Source organism: Penaeus chinensis, chromosome 17, assembly GCF_019202785.1.
Source record: "Penaeus chinensis breed Huanghai No. 1 chromosome 17, ASM1920278v2, whole genome shotgun sequence".
In the NCBI taxonomy this organism is placed as follows: Eukaryota; Metazoa; Arthropoda; class Malacostraca; order Decapoda; family Penaeidae; genus Penaeus; species Penaeus chinensis.
This window is the reverse complement of record NC_061835.1, coordinates 20,874,806-20,892,305: the sequence shown is the minus strand read 5'-3', so window position 1 is coordinate 20,892,305 and position 17,500 is coordinate 20,874,806. Positions and strand designations below refer to the sequence as shown.

Sequence of the window (17,500 nt, the reverse complement as noted above, 5' to 3'; positions counted from 1 at the left end):
TGATTATTTGCATACGTTTGTGATATGTTGTGATGGAATTATATGTTATTGTGTGGTGCTGTGACAACGAGGTACATGAAGTGTTTTACAGTGCTTAAACGTGTAGTGCTCACAAGTGATTGGAGGTGTTCGTTATCACTATACTGTAGTAGTGATAGAAGTAACATAGCCATAAATAAGCAATCTGAATAACAAAAATTAAATAGGAAGTGTGTCATCAAAACTGAAAACAATCCAGGCTACCAAGCACATGATAATGATAGGCAAGCAAAAACCAAGCATTAATAAATATCGTCATAGCTACCAGTGTTAACTAGTGAAGTCCAGAGGGCAGCTTATTGCAAAGGTGCTAATCAAGAGAGCCATTTGTGAAAGTGTTGGACCTCTCAAAGTCACGAATACCTTAGAAATAACCAAAAATATCTGCCGGCTAATAACAGGAAGGGAGAAATAAAGAAAAAATATATAACGACACACCGCAGCTACTAATCACAGCACCCAGTAGTGCGAAGTATTTGAATATATCTGCGAAAATGTTGACATTATTCTGCACGAAGTATGTCAAAGTGGCCTTGATAGACCATGATCAAGGTTATCTAGTGACGACAGGACACGCGGACGCTAGTCATACTATATAACATTTCCAGCGAACATGTCTCCACACCACTCAACCCACGCGAGAAAGCTAACAGGTTGATTTTTTTTTTTTTTCCGCGGAATTATGCCCGGCTGTCGTAAACAAATGTGTGAAGAGGACTGAGAAGAGGAGCCTATCGAGGACACGGAAGGACCTGTAACCCTCTCTTCGCTAACCTCAATGTTACCTGTAAGTTCCATAATGAGGTGGTGTGGTCCAGGTAGGGGGGAGTTCTGAGATGTCGTAATGGGCACTACCCCCTCCTCTAATGGTGTAGGGTTAAGGGTTCCCAGGGTTAGTTAGGCAGGTGTGTTAGAAAAGGGTTAAGGTGGCGGGGTTACAGGGAAATCAAAGGGCGTGTGTTTCGGTGTTCTTTATTTGGCGTTGTTTTTCCCATTTCTGTGTTTTTGTTGTGTGTTGTACTTTATTTTGTGACGCATGTGATGTGACCTTGGGTGTCGCTCCTGAAGAAACTTGGAGGGGGAGTTAGAAAGCCACAATCAATAAGAAAGATGGTTATTATTCATTCGTTTTACATTGCATGAATACGCTCTATCAACATTGATTTGCATATGTTAACGTTAAAAGTTATTAGTCATGTGCCAAATGTTCCCGCCAATTCCAGAGCGTTTGAGTTTTGGCGGGTAGTTGTTCCGATGCGTTGCCGTGGCATCGTCTGCACGTGTATCAGACTGTATACTTTACTTTCGCTTAATACAAATAATTAATAATTTTGTACAGGTTCTTAAAGGTTTATATGAAATCATACTTGCTGAATATATCACTTGAGCGTCAATTTGGTAGTCTTGATTATGGACGAAGTGTAGTGTAAACCTGCAATCGGAGGTTAATAGGCGTGCACATCTTTGCAACTCTGACTCAGTTGAAATGCAATGCTCACGTACGATAATTTCGAAAAGTGAAACAAATGAGATGACCAAAGAAAACGCTCATTTCGCGCTGAAATTCACGTGACCCGGTCAAACCATACATTCCATATATATTAGTAACATAGAAACAGGAAATGCTAAAGATTCCTTGGTGCCCATAACCTCCCATACCCTGTTACCATATCACGAACACATGTTACCACTGCCTAACCATATTCACTTACCGTATTTGTACACCGATAATATATTCCACGGGTATCACTCACCGCAGGACAAACGCACGAAAGCCCGGGAAAATATGGTCATTCGTAATTGCGAATCGTCACGCATGATTTCAAGAGAGGAGAAAGTCTCTTAATAAATATTAATCGGCAACTCAAGGGGCCACGCGGCAGGTGGAAGGGAGACAAGAGGATGAAATGTTCGAAGGGAAATTCTCTCGGTGACAGTCGATGGATGGGTGTCCTGTGTGCTTTAAGGGAGGCTGGCAGGCTAACCGAGATACGCGTTTTTTTTACTTTTTTATTACTGGTGCTTTCAGATTTTTTTTTTTTTTTTGAGGGGGGAGGGGAGGAGTTTATTCCAGTTTTGTTGTTTCTTCTTCGTCTGCTTCTTCTCCCTTTTCTTATTTCTTTCTTTTCATTTTTTTAGGGAGGGGGGAGGGATATATTTCGCATCCTTCATCTTAATGTCTGATTTTTTATCGGAAAATATTTTTGGTTTTGTTTGTCTTTTTTACTAGATTCTTTAAAAAAATCGATACAAAAAATGACATGATTACAACACTCAGAATAAAAAAAAAGTATTCAAACATTATCGAGCTATTAATCTTATCCCTAATTAGAGACTTAAAGATTTTTTTCCCCTTTTTTGTTTACAAAGTTCTCTTCTCCAAAAATGTCCAGAGGTTCACCCATCGAGACACGTAACCCAAGGAAAAAAATATTGCATTGTCAAGCTGGTAACCTTGAAAGAGGGACTAGGAGGGTGCTGTGTGTATATGTGTGTGTTTAAATGTGCACATATGCATACATTTGTGCGCGTAGGATTGTCATATCTGTGCAGGTTCTGATGTCCTCACTGTATAAATTTGTGTATGAAAATATTTATGTTGACTATTTGAAAATTACCTGTATTTGCTTTTAGATATAGTTTTCACATCGATGCACTCGTATATATACATCAATATAGATTTACTTTTATTTATATTGTAGAAGTTAATCTTATAAGCATGTATCACAGTGTAAGTTATATGTATTACGGATCAGAGCTTTGCACATTTCATCCGTCTATATAAGGTTAACATTCAAAATGTTTATAGAAATATGCACAGGTATATGCTATGTTATCTAAAGTTTGATATCGCGTAGTTGTACACGTCAAGTGTTATCATGTTTAAAACGCTGAGAGCAGCTTTTTTGTTTGTTGGGAAGAGAGCAAATCGACGCTTAAAGAACTTAATTTAGAATTTGGGTTATGGAGGATGAATTAATGATTAGAATGTATATTATATTCGGTTCTGCCGCTTCGTTTCGTGGTGTGCAATCATCTCTATCTCTCTTATGAATTGATGTACTTTAACAGGCATCACATACTGCATTTGCTTTGATATTTGCAGAAGACAGAATTTCAGAAAGGAACAACTCCCAAGATGTTTGAGAGTCCGGAAGGCGGCCTCAATCAGGATCAAATTCCCGATTGTCATTTGTTTGACATTGCCTCGTTCCAAGGCGGCAGGAGCGCGCGCCAGACTCGAGCAAGGTTATTTACTTTTCTTGTTGACTCGTGGGTGTTGGCGGGAACTCGCGCTCGCCTAGCATCTGCCTGTCCGGAGAATGATCATTTATAATCCTGCTGTAAATTAGTGGCAGGATCTCGCTTTTGCCGGACGAGTTGGTTGGGTGAGAGAGCGCGAGAGGAATGCTGCGTTCACGTGGCTGGCGATTTTTGCCTCGCCTGCCCAGTGGTTTCGCCGCTCGTCGATGCGGAGTTAATGAGCGAGGCGAGGAGTAACCTGGTAGAAAGTACCTTGGGGAACAGGGCCGGGCAAGAGGGCCCTTTCTGACGTGTGTTGGGTATGTGGTGTGTCTTTTGTTTCTTCTATATTTCCGTTTTCTTCTTTATCTTGTCTGTTGTCTGTCCGTATTTGGGATGCGATTTGATTGTCATTTGTGTTTTTCTTTATTAATCCGAGCCTTTACTCCACTTTTTCTGTTGAAACGCATCATAATTTTTTTCTTTCTTTTCTTCAAATTCAATCCCTCTTATTCTTTTAATCTGCCATTAGCATTTTATGCCATCACTTAGGAGTCTATAACTTTTTACATCCTTGCTTCATTCACTTATTCTGCTGCGCTTCGTCTCCTCTCACCCTTTTCAACTTGACTTCAAAAGCGACCAGTTTTCTCTTTGTTGCTCCTGTATTTCCTGTATTCGCTAGACACAGTACGAGACTTGGTACGCACAGTCATGACTTCTTACGATATTTACGCAGGCGAGTCACAGCTTCACCGGCGGTCAATGTAGCCGCAGAAATGAAATATCGCATTGCAGAGTATTCTGGGATTCACAGCATACCGGCGGATAAACGGCCATTTATCTCAACGTGCTTGTAAAAATCACATCCGTACGTGAAAAAAAACAAAACAAAACAAAATAAAATATATTAATGATAAGGAAACCGACCATCTAACGTGTCGAAGTATTTAGAGCTATTTAGGCTTGGTGTCACAAGCTGCTCGAATGGCATTTGTTGAGTGAGCAGCGCCGTCTGAAAGTTAGGATAACTCGTGTTGACTTCAGACAGCGCCGTGGTCTTGTTCTGCGAGTGTCCCCTGTCTGTCGGTCCTCCTGATTTTTATCGTGTGTGTGTTAGTGGGTAAACCTGTCGCGCGCCGTTACTTTTGAGTGCTAAGTGATTATCATATATAATACGTAACTGTAATTCTCTAAGGTATATTATTCTGAGGGTGTAGATTGCAATGCATTTAGTTGCATATGTATAGAGGAGAACTGAAAGGAAATTACACGTTTTTAGCTATTAATTAGCATGGTGACACATTTGCAACGACAGTCAAAAAGTTGGCATGTCCTGTCAGCAGTTCTTCAGTGTCGTCTAGACGATAAGGGAAAAAGTGATCCTACCAGTTTTCTTAATTAATCGTGTTTCTCGTATTTGCGTGTTCTTTGACAACTCCGTTAAAAAAAAAAAAATATCCAAGCAGTAGTCAGAATAGTTTTAAAATAAATGCCTCCCATTGTTTTCGACATTTCAATTCCTTTTAAAGGAGCAGGACTCGGCCTCATAGGAATATCAGACCTGACATTTTCCCTTGGTTAAATACTTGAGAATTGAGATTTCACGTACCAAGCGACTGGACAAGCAAGTCATCACATCTCAGACGATCTCAGCGACGGCGTTCAGCATCTTCACGGATAGACCATGTGATGACACGAGGGTTTTTGGGGGATATAGAACACGCGAGATAATATCTTTGACCTTCGTGACGTCAGTGGAAAGATGTCCTTGGAAATGATACTGTAATAGGGGAATGGGTCCTCCTTCACTTAACAATGGTTCTGTGGATCCTTGTGATTTCGGTTTGATTTTAAGGATTTCAAAGAAAAGATCATGTATATACCGTTTTTAGAAGTAATGTAGGAGTTATATATCTTTTTCATATACTGTGTGTAGTATAGTGTGTGAAAATAGGCCTTGGTTTGTAAAAAAAAAAAAAAATGTTATGCGAACTTCTCCTCCTCCTCCTCTTCCTCCTCCTCTTCCTCCTCCTCTTCCTCCTCCTCTTCCTCCTCCTCCTCTTCCTCCTCCTCCTCCTCCTCCTCTTCCTCCTCCTCCTCCTCCTCTTCCTCCTCCTCTTCCTCCTCCTCTTCCTCCTCCTCTTCCTCCTCCTCTTCCTCCTCCTCTTCCTCCTCCTCTTCCTCCTCCTCTTCCTCCTCCTCTTCCTCCTCCTCTTCCTCCTCCTCTTCCTCCTCCTCCTCTTCCTCCTCCTCCTCCTCTTCCTCCTCCTCTTCCTCCTCCTCCTCCTCCTCCTCTTCCTCCTCCTCTTCCTCCTCCTCTTCCTCCTCCTCTTCCTCCTCCTCTTCCTCCTCCTCTTCCTCCTCCTCTTCCTCCTCCTCTTCCTCCTCCTCTTCCTCCTCCTCTTCCTCCTCCTCTTCCTCCTCCTCTTCCTCCTCCTCTTCCTCCTCCTCTTCCTCCTCCTCTTCCTCCTCCTCTTCCTCCTCCTCCTCTTCCTCCTCCTCCTCTTCCTCCTCCTCTTCCTCCTCCTCTTCCTCCTCCTCTTCCTCCTCCTCTTCCTCCTCCTCTTCCTCCTCCTCTTCCTCCTCCTCTTCCTCCTCCTCTTCCTCCTCCTCTTCCTCCTCCTCCTCTTCCTCCTCCTCTTCCTCCTCCTCTTCCTCCTCCTCTTCCTCCTCCTCCTCTTCCTCCTCCTCTTCCTCCTCCTCTTCCTCCTCCTCTTCCTCCTCCTCCTCTTCCTCCTCCTCTTCCTCCTCCTCTTCCTCCTCCTCTTCCTCCTCCTCTTCCTCCTCCTCTTCCTCCTCCTCTTCCTCCTCCTCTTCCTCCTCCTCTTCCTCCTCCTCCTCTTCCTCCTCCTCTTCCTCCTCCTCTTCCTCCTCCTCTTCCTCCTCCTCTTCCTCCTCCTCTTCCTCCTCCTCTTCCTCCTCCTCTTCCTCCTCCTCTTCCTCCTCCTCTTCCTCCTCCTCTTCCTCCTCCTCTTCCTCCTCCTCTTCCTCCTCCTCTTCCTCCTCCTCTTCCTCCTCCTCTTCCTCCTCCTCTTCCTCCTCCTCCTCCTCTTCCTCCTCCTCTTCCTCCTCCTCTTCCTCCTCCTCTTCCTCCTCCTCCTCTTCCTCCTCCTCCTCCTCCTCCTCCTCTTCCTCCTCCTCTTCCTCCTCCTCTTCCTCCTCCTCCTCCTCCTCCTCTTCCTCCTCCTCCTCCTCCTCCTCCTCCTCCTCTTCCTCCTCCTCCTCCTCCTCCTCCTCCTCCTCCTCCTCCTCCTCCTCCTCCTCTTCCTCCTCCTCTTCCTCCTCCTCCTCCTCTTCCTCCTCCTCCTCCTCCTCCTCCTCCTCCTCTTCCTCCTCCTCCTCCTCCTCCTCCTCCTCCTCCGTTGTTCTTCCACCAAAAGCAACAACAGCAATACCAGAATCACCGTCATAACCTTTTCCCTCCTTCCCTCCACATCCTCATCTTCCTCATCATCATTATTTCCCTCCCTTCCTCCGATTCGTCCTCATCTTCCTCATTCTCCTGCTCCCTCTTCCCTCCTCCTTCGTCCTCCGATGGAGAAAGTAGATGCCATCACGTGTTTGGGATATTTTAACACGAAAGTTCCTCGGAACAGTGGGTGCAACGCACGCGTAAAGAAAGGATTATAAATGTGTGTGTATATATATATATATATATATATATATATATATGTATGTATATACACACACACATACACAGAAACACACACACACACACACACACACACACACACACACACACACACACACACACACACACACACACACACACACATATATGTATATATATACATATATGTATATATATACATATATATATATACATACACATATATATACATATCTACATACATACACATATACATACATACATACATATATATATATATATATATATACACATTATATATATATATATATATATATATATATATATATATATTTATATATATACATATATATATATATATATATGTATTTATATATATACATATTTATTTATTTGTTTATTACACATACATATTTACACATATGCATATACATGTGTGTGTACACATGCGCACACACACACATAATTTATTTTATATATCTTTCAGAAAGCGAAAGAGACAACCAGAGCGATATGATTATATACATCAATAAAGATTATATAGGCGCATCAGAGAGACAAAAACACACTGTAGACAGAATAAAAAGACTATCACAGAAAAACGATAAGTTAAACAATCTTGCAAAGGTTACAGATGATACAAAACGAAGCGGAAAGTGTATATGGTTACAGATTACAACGCAGCCATCACACCTCGCTGCCAGAAGCAAAAAGTGGACCAAGAAGACTTTACGTACAGAGGGAATAACCGGAGACATTTACAGAAGGTTGATCGGTCACTGGTGAGGTATAGAAATGGAGGGGGAAATTGGGGAGGCAGAAGGATAGACAAAGTTGATGAAAGAGGGGGAGAGAATGATAGAGTAAGAGGAAAATGTGGAAGGAAAAGTGAAAAAAATGGTTGCTCAGTTACACTGAAGCTGGAACCGTATGTAGCGTGAGGTAAAGAACTGGAGGAGGAAGGAGGGAGCGAAAAGGAAGAAGAGAGAAAGAAGGATAGGTAAGATAGGGGAAGAGATTAAAGCGAGTGATAGAGAAAGAGAAAAGAAAACGTAGAATGAGATGTAAAAGAGAAAGAAAAGGCTGCTTGGACGTATGTTGTATAAGGTAGAGAATTTGAGAACAAAATAGAAGAGAGGAAGAAGGATAAACGGAGAGAGGAAAAACAGTAAAAAAAAAAAAAAAAGGGTGACTGATAGAGAAAAAGCAAAAAGTGAGAAGTAAAACAGAGAGAGAAGGTTACTGGTTACAACGAGGCGGCTGAAGTACATTGTGTGAAGTAGAGAGAAGAAAAGTAGGTGAGAGAAGCAAAAGGAGAAAAAGAAAGACGAAGACAGGATAAATGGCGAGAAAGAAAAGAACGAGTGCTGAAGAGAAAGGGAAAAAAACAAGGAACGCGGGAAGAAAGAAGCAAGAACTAGAGAGAGAAAATAAAGTAACGCAGAGACAGTTTGGAGAAAGTTGTTTTGATACACCGAGGCTTAAGAATTCAAAGGTTTTCGTGTCGCCACTACTAAAGTCATTAGAAGCCTCAGCGCTATGTAAATATTTAGGATTCTAGCGAAACTAACATTTACCTGTGGGTGAGAGGGCGTACGTGTTTGTCTGTGTGATTCTGTACATTGTGTCAGCGTGTTTACTTGTGTGGAGGCAGCTAATCGTACGTATTTGTATATGTGCAACTTCGCACGGGCTTGAGTGTGTGTTTGCATGTGGGCTTATGCATGTTTCCTTGTGCACATCTGCATGTTTACGAGTATGCGTGTGTCCATGTGTTATGATCGTGTATATTTTTTCACTCGCATGCCTGTACATCTGTGTGTGTTTACATGTGTCTGCGCGCATGCGTTGCTTACCACACAAGCTGCCGGTCGTCGGTATCTGAGCCGTTTGCTTGTCAGACCCAGCGCGGCGAGGGTGAAAGGCGGTGTGTGTAGGATTTGTGTGTGTGTATGTGTGTGTGTGTGTGTTTGTGTGTGTGTGTGTGTGTGTGTGTGTGTGTGTGTGTGTGTGTGTGTGTGTGTGTGTGTGTATGTGTGTGTGTGTGTTTGTGTGTGTGTGTGTTTGTGTGTGTGTGTTTGTGTGTGTGTGTGTTTGTGTGTGTGTGTATGTATGTATGTGTGTGTGTGTGTGTGTGTGTGTGTGTATGTGTGTGTGTGTGCGTGTGTGAGTGTGTATGTACATTAACTCCTGATAAATGAGGAGCCATATCCGACGTGTGTCCGATTCCTTGATTGGTAATTTATGCTCACTTTTGCGCCATTCATTTTTGGTATGTTCGGTTGTGCTGGATTGGATGACCGTTTCGTTTGTTGGTTTTCGTAATATTGGGGTCTACGTTTTCGTTTGTTTGTTGGTTTATTCAATTAGGTGTTTTTAGGCTTCTCTTTCTTTCTGCTTCTTGTCTTTTCTTCTTCTTTCTTTCCTTTTCTCTTTCCTCTCCTCGTGATATTCTTTCTCGTTCACTTACTTCTTTTTCCTTCTTCTCTGTATCCTCCACCCCTTTCCATCCTCTTCCACCTCCTCTTTCTCCCTCTTCTTATTCGTTCTTCTTCTTTAACCTTTCCTTCTCTCCCAACTCCCTTCCTACATTTGCTCTCCTTCCTCCTCCTTTTCATTTTCTTTCTTCTTCTCCTTTTCCTTTTTCTGTTACTACTGCAGATACTACTATCATTATCTTTACCAATAATGAAATAACTACAACAACAACAACAACAAATCACCTACTGCTACTACTACTACTACTACTATAACTATTACTACTACTACTACTACTACTACTATAACTATTACTACTACTACTACTACTACTACTACTATGACTATTACTACTACTACTATAACTATTACTACTACTACTACTACTATGACTATTACTACTACTACTACTACTATAACTATTACTACTACTACTACTACTACTAATAATAATAATAATAATGCTGTTCTTTCTCCTTTTCTTCTTCCTTCTTCCCCTCCTCTTTTCGATTTTTTTTTCTCCTCCTCCTCCTCCTCCTCCTCCTCCTCCTCCTTCTCCTCCTCCTCCTCCTCCTCCCCCACTCCTCCCCTTCTTCCTTATCCTTTCCCTGCTTCTCTTCCTCCTTCTCCTCTTCTTCCTCCTCCTCCCGCCTTCCTTCTCCTCGCTCCATCTCCCTCCTCCACCAAGATTCATGAAAGCGACGTAGCACTTAATATTACCTTCATGTGCTCTTAGCAAACATGGCGGCCTTGGCAGTGTTGGAGTAATATTGTTTTTTTTCTAAACTCTGTTTTTGTTGCTGTTGTTGTTGTGACTGAGATTTTGTAGTTCTTCGTTTTTATGTCGAGTTATGGTAATATTGTGTTGTGTGTTGTCTGTGATGGTGAATAATCCTGAGATTTATTTTATTATTATTATTATTGTTATTATTGTTATTATTGTTATTATTATTATTATTATTATTATCATTATTGTTGTTATTTTTATTATTTATTATTATTATTGCTATTATTATTATTACTATTGCTATCATTATTATTGTTATTATCATTATTACTATTATTAGTAGTATTACTATTGTTATCATTACTATTATTATCATTATTATTATTATTGTTATTATTATTATTGTTATTATTATTATAATTATTACTATTATCATTATTATCATTGTTATTATCATTATCATTATCATTATTACTATTATTGTTATTACTATTACCATTATTATTATTATTATTATTATTATTGTTATTATTATTATTATTATTATTATTATTATTATTATTATTATTAATATTATTATCATCATTAATATTATTATCATCATCATCATTATTAGTATCATTATCCTAAAAGATGTCTTTATTGTTATTATTTCCATTTTTGCTTCCCTTTCTTTTAGATCTATCGTGTTTTCGCAATTAACTTAGGCGATGGTGATATCGCGTTTTAGATTACGGTGACGGCAATGGTGACTCTGGATAGTGAACGGGCGTAAAATCGATGACTTTCCTAATGGTGAACGCAAATCACTATGCGCGCCTCACCTGAGCTCACCGCCGACCGTATAAGGAACGGGCGGATGATAGTGACGGCGGTGATGATAGTGATAAGCGGTGAGCAAGATGATGACGGAGAAGGAGGTTGAGGCGATAATGATGGTGATGAAGGTGATAGGCAGGAATCAATATTCAGAGGATAGACTTGCGTTTCGCTCTCTCCCGCGTCGGTTCTCGAGAGGGGTAACTGCTGCCTTTTTCGAAGATGCTGTTGTTGTTGTTATTATCGTTGTTGTTGTGGTCATCTGTGTTGTGTTATTATTGTCGGTTTTGTCTCTCTTCTCTTTCTTTTTTTTCCCGTTTCCTTTATTTGATTTTCTTCTGATTCCTTCTATTCCTGGATCTTTTTATACCTCTTTTTTCGGTTATATTCTGGGTTTTTTTTTTTTTTTCCTTTTTATCTCCTTCTCCTTTTCTTCTATTTTCTTCTCCTTGTCTTCTCTCTCATTCTTATCTTTTTTCCCTTCTCCTAATCTTCTTACTCCTTATCTTCGTTCTCCTGCTTATCTCCTTTCTCCTTCTCCTTATCTTGTTCACCTCCTTCTTATCCGCTTTCTTCTCATCCTCATCTTCTTTCAACTTTTCCTTATCTTCTTTCCCTTCCTCCTTCCCCTATTTTGCCTTCTGTTCTTCTCCCTCGTCATTATATCCTTCTCCCTTTCCCTTCTCCGCTCCCCCCTTCTCTTCCTCTTCTTACTTCTTCATCCTCCTCTCCCTCTTATCCAGCTTTCACTTCATCACTTCATCACGACGATGATTATGAAGAAAGCTTTTATTCACTGATAGGCCTACGTCCATTTCCACTCTCTTTACATGTCCTAGGTCTCTTCTTCCTCTTTGTAATTGTCTTTTTCTCTGCTATTTTCTTCTTATTGCGGTCATTTTATTTGTAAATTCTTATATGTTTTTTTTACCTGTTTGTACTTTCCCCTTGTTTATTATTTTTGCTGGTTCTTTTATTTACTACAAGTTAGGAACACTTCTTCATAGTACAGTATATATTGAGATTTGGTTTCAGACTTATTTCGGATATTTTTTTACTCGGATTGGGACATTATCACGTTTTTATTATTTGTGTGTGTGTGTGTGTTTTTGTGTGTTTGTGTGTGTGTGTGTGTGTGTGTGTGTGTTTATGTGTGTGTGCGTGTGCCTGTGTGTGTGGGTTCTTCGCTTACTTCTTTACCTGTTTATTACGTTTATTTACAAATATTGCTCTTCCTCTTCCTTTCACATCTTCTGTTCCTCCTCCTATTCGTCTTCTTATTCATCTATCTCTACGTCATCATCATCGTCGTCATCATTATAATCATCATAATTATTATTATTATTATTATTATTATTATTATTATTATTATTATTATTATCATCATCATCATCATTGTTGTTTTGTTATCATCATCATTATTATCCTAATCATCGTCATCATTATCATCATCATTATTACCAGTATCATTATCATCGCCATCATTATCATTATCATCATTATTATCATTATCATTATCACAATAATCATAGATGCTGTAATTAATATCATTATCATAAATGTTACCATTAATGTTATTATGATCACCATCACCATCGTCATCATTATCATCATCATCATCAATGATCACAATTATCATTTGCACTGACGTTATTATTGTTATTACACCACCACCAGCCACCATCCACCTCCCTCGACAGGATCCTTGGCCCAAGTATAGGCCAGATCCCGCAGTTCTCCTTTCCCTTTGTCTAGAAGTCCTTCGTCATGTCTCATCTGTTTATGTCTGGCCCTTCCCCGCCCCTTCACCCTCCACCGTTTTATCATTTATGCTTCTCTCTCTAGTTTATCGCCCTTCTGGGATTCGCCGATTTGTCGATGTCCTCCACACCGGGCTTGTAGATCTCTCAAAATATCTATATGTGTGTGTGTATGTGTGTGTGTATATATATATATATATATATATATATATATATATATATATATATATACATATATATATATATATAAATATATATATGTATATATATATATATATATATATATATATGTATGTATATATATATATGTATATATACATATATATATATAGATAGATAGACAGATATATATATATATATAGATAGATAGATAGATAGATAGATAGATAGATAGATAGATAGATAGATAGATATAGAGAGAGAGTGAGAGAGAGGTAGAAAGATATATAGATAGATAGATAGAGAGAGTAAGAGAGAGAGAAAGAGATTGATAGATTGATTGGAATGCTTATACATACATACATACAAATATATATAAATATATATATATATATATATGTGTGTGTGTGTGTGTGTGTGTGTGTGTGTGTGTGTGTCTCTCTCTCTCTCTCCTCTCTCTCTCTCTCTCTCTCTCTCTCTCTCTCTCTCTCTTTCCGTCCCTTCCTCCTTCTCTCGCTTTCTGTCATTCACTATATATTCTTAATTTCCCTACTCTTGATTTTCGGCAAAAATGCCTATCCTTCGTCTCCTCTGCCCCCCCCTCCCCTTCCCCCTCCCCCTCCCCCTCCCCCTCCCCCGTCCACTGTCTTCTGGCATACAGCTGGCCATGGATTCTCCCAGACAGTAATATAATGATCCAGTTTTTGCAAACTCCCTTCTCCAAGACGCCCCCCTTATAACCCCCACCTCGACGCCCCCTTCTCTCCCCCCCCTCGACGCCCCCTTCTCTCCCCCCCTCGACGCCCCCTTCTCTCCCCCCACCTCGAGGGCTCCTTCTCTCCCCCCACCTCGAGACCTCCTTCTCCTCCCCCCACCTCGACGCCCCCTTCTCTCCCCCCCCCTCGCCATCCCCTTCTCTCCCCCCCCCCCTCGAGGCCCCCTTCTCTCCCCCCACCTCGACGCCCCCTTCTCCCCCCCCACCTCGACGCCCCCTTCTCTCCCCCACCTCGACGCCACCTTCTCTCCCCCCGCCTCGACGCCCCCTTCTCCTCCCCCCACCTCGACGCCCCCTTCTCCTCCCCCCTCCCCCCCTTGCCGGCCTCCTCCTTGCTTGTATCATCTTTTGTAGACGCAGTTGTAGTTATTATAGATTATCTATTTTGTAGATTATGTCTACTGTTGTTGTTATATATATTTTTATATTTGATTATCAACATTATTTTGGTTATGACGCTGATTATAACAAATTGATAAAGATATAATGAATATTTACGTCAATGGTAATGGTAATAATGTCAACAATATAATAGTGATAATGATGATGTTAATTGTATAAGTAATAAAAAACGGATACGAGTATTAATGACCATGACAATATTAATTTTCATATTTCTAATCACCATTTCTATTCACACTATATTATTATTTTTGATCAGTCACATTATCATTATTACGCCATTAATATCAGATTTTTCATTGTTATCATTCCTCACACCAATGCTGCCATAATCTTAATTGTTCGTAAATAAATAATCGTAGCCAAATATTGGCTAATCGGCAACGCTCAGTATTCAGCGCAGAGATTTCAACGCGACGCTAAGTAGTAATCCAAAAACATCAACGCACTTTATTCTAAGCACCGGATTTGCATCACTTATGTGCGTTTTCTCTTTAGCTCTTGGGACTCGAAATGGCAGAAAAAAGGTATATACACATTAAATGAAATTAAATAAAGAATAAAGAAGAGAAAGATATATATATATATATATATATATATATATAGAGAGAGAGAGAGAGAGAGAGAGAGAGAGAGAGACGGGGAGAGAGAGACGGGGAGAGAGAGAGAGAGACGGGAAAATAGAGATAGAGAGATGGATAGATAGGAGAGAGAGAGATAGAGAGACAGAGAGGCAGAGGCAGAGACAGAGACAGAGACAGAGAAAGAGAGAGAGACATATATATGTGTTATATATATATATATATATATATATATATATATATAGAGAGAGAGAGAGAGAGAGAGAGAGAGAGAGAGTGAGAGTGAGAGATATAATCTTGCTAAAGTGATACAACGAACCTTCAACACTGAAGTTTACAGCGGAAGTTTCTGGGCATGAAGGACTCAAGGGGGCAGGAAGGGGCATGGTGGGGGTGTTAGTGGGGGGCTGTAGGATAATACTTCGGGTCGAGGGTTCAAGGATGCTATAGCCGGTGTCAGGGGCTAAGGGAAGGGGGGGGGGGGGGGGTTGGAGACGGTAGGAGGAGGAGGAGGAAACGGAAGAGGAAGAAGAAGAAGAAGAAGAAGAAGAAGAAGAAGAAGAAGAAGAAGAAGAAGAAGAAGAAGAAGAAGAAGAAGAAGAAAGAAGAAGAGGAGGAGGAGGAGGAGGAAAAGGAAGAGGATGAAGAAGAAGAAGAAGAAGAAGAAGAGGAGGAGGAGGAGGAAGAGCAAGAAGAAGAAGGAGAAGAAGAAGAAGAAGAAGAAGAAGAAGAAGAAGAAGAAGAAGAAGAAGAAGAAGAAGAAGAAGAAGAAGAAGAAGAAGAAGAAGAGGAGGAGGAGGAGGAGGAGGAATAGGGAAGAGATTGAAGAAGGAGTAAACAGACGCTGGTATTCCATTAATTTTAAATACAAAAGAAGTGTGACTTAACGCTTGGGATTGTCGGCACAGTATGCATATAAAAAATGATATAAAATCTATAAATACCAGTATATACTCTATTATATTACTAATATTTTTCAAGGTTATCATTTTCCTTTTATTTAGATATGTTTTTTTTTCTTATTTCATTCTTGCTTGCATTTCATTAGTTAACTTGGGTCGTTGAATATCTGTCTATATATCTGGTGGATATACAGGTTATGAGTTGTAAATGATGTGCAAAATGATTAGATATACTGATAAGTAGAGAAAGATAAAAACTCTCTCTCTCTCTCTCTCTCTCTCTCTCTATATATATATATATATATATATATATATATATATATATCTCCGCCTTTGTCCCTTTACGAATTAACGCAAACTTTTTGAAATACCAGAAATTCTTTCGTATGTTCGATAAAACTCAAATAATCCGGTTATACCTTGGGAAAATGGCTTACAGGTGGCGCTGACTATCTTGGCTTTCTTTATTACAATCGGTAGATTGAATATTGTGACTATGTATGTATATATATATATATATATATATATATATATATATATATATATATATATATATATATATGTGTGTGTGTGTGTGTATATATATATACACACATATGTGTGCGTGTGTGTATATGTGTGTATATATGTATATATGTATATATATATATATATATATATATATATATATATATATATATATATATATATGAGTGTGTGTGTGTGTGTGTGTATGTTTGTGTGTGTGTGTGCTTGTGTGTATGTATATATATATATATGTAGGTATATGTATATGTATGTTTTGTGTGTTTGTGTGCGTATGTGTATTGAGATACTGTGAGAGAAAGAATAAAAAGATTGAATATATACAGTATATTCAGGTGTGCTTTCAAATTAGCTATAAAAAACAATAACTCGATTCAAATGGATTTGCATTTAAATCCTTCTCCCGATCATTGCCGACTCACTAGGATCATCTTTACCTTGTGAGAGTTTTGGATTCGAAGTTGGACCGAATTACTGTTATAGTATTTAAATATATTATACAATTAATGGGATATATACGCACACACACACACACACACACACACACACACACACACACACACACACACACACACACACACACACACACACACACACACACACACACACACACACACACACACACACACACACACACACACACACACACACACAATGTGAACATGTAAACAATAAATAAACAAATCTCTCTCAAAAAGTTTTAGTGATATTCGTTTTTTAAAGATAAATTTATTGATATATTTTCAATAACCTTGCACCAAGTTATACAAAAAATCGTCCTTTACTGACTAGACTAACTCCTCCCTCTTCTGCGCCCCCCCCCCCCCCCTTCACCTCGGCCTCCTCAATAGTAAATCATCTCCAGGAAAATCCCCCATCCTCTCCCTCCGTCTCCTCTTCCTCCTCTCTCCCTCTCTCCCTCTTTCTCTGTCTCCCATGTCTTTCCTTCTTCCCACTTACTCTTCCTATTCTCTCGTCCATCGTCCCCCTCTCTCTACTCTCCTTCTCCTTCTTTCTTCCCCTTCTTTCAATTCAACTCTCCATTCTTTCCCTCTCCTTCAGCCTCTTCCTTCCATCCCCTCCCATTCCTCCCTCTCCCTCTTCATTCTCCTCTCCCTTCTTCTCCCTCTTCCGCTCCCTTTTCCTCTCCCTCCTTTTCCCTCTCTCTCTCTCTCTCTCTCTCTCCTCTCTCTCTCTCTCTCTCTCTCTCTCTCTCTCTCTCTCTCTCTCTCTCTCTCTCTCTCTCTCTCTCTCTCTCTCCCTCCCTCTCCCTCTCCCTCTCCCTCTCCCTCTCCCTCTCCCTCTTCCTTTCCCTCTCCCTCATCCTCTCCCTCCCTCTCCCTCTCCCTCCTTCTCCCTCTCCCTCCCTCTCCCTCCCTCTCCCTCCCTACCCCTCTCCCTCTCCCTCTCCCTCTCCCTCTCCCTCTTCCTTTCCCTCTTCCTCTCCCTCCCTCTCCCTCTCCCTCCCTCTCCCTCT

At 40.3% G+C, this 17,500-nt stretch overlaps 1 protein-coding gene across 1 annotated transcript in view; it reads left to right on the top strand.

Moving 5' to 3' along the window:
- LOC125034094 (apoptosis-stimulating of p53 protein 1-like) overlaps nucleotides 1-17,500 on the top strand; it is a 528,367-nt gene that overhangs the window by 391 nt on the left and 510,476 nt on the right. Inside the window, exon 1 of the mRNA XM_047625736.1 lies at nucleotides 1-826. This exon is cut by the window's left edge and continues 391 nt beyond it. Within this exon, the coding sequence (XP_047481692.1) occupies nucleotides 818-826 (9 nt within the window). The 5' untranslated portion in view covers nucleotides 1-817. The remainder of the gene's footprint in view (nucleotides 827-17,500) is intronic.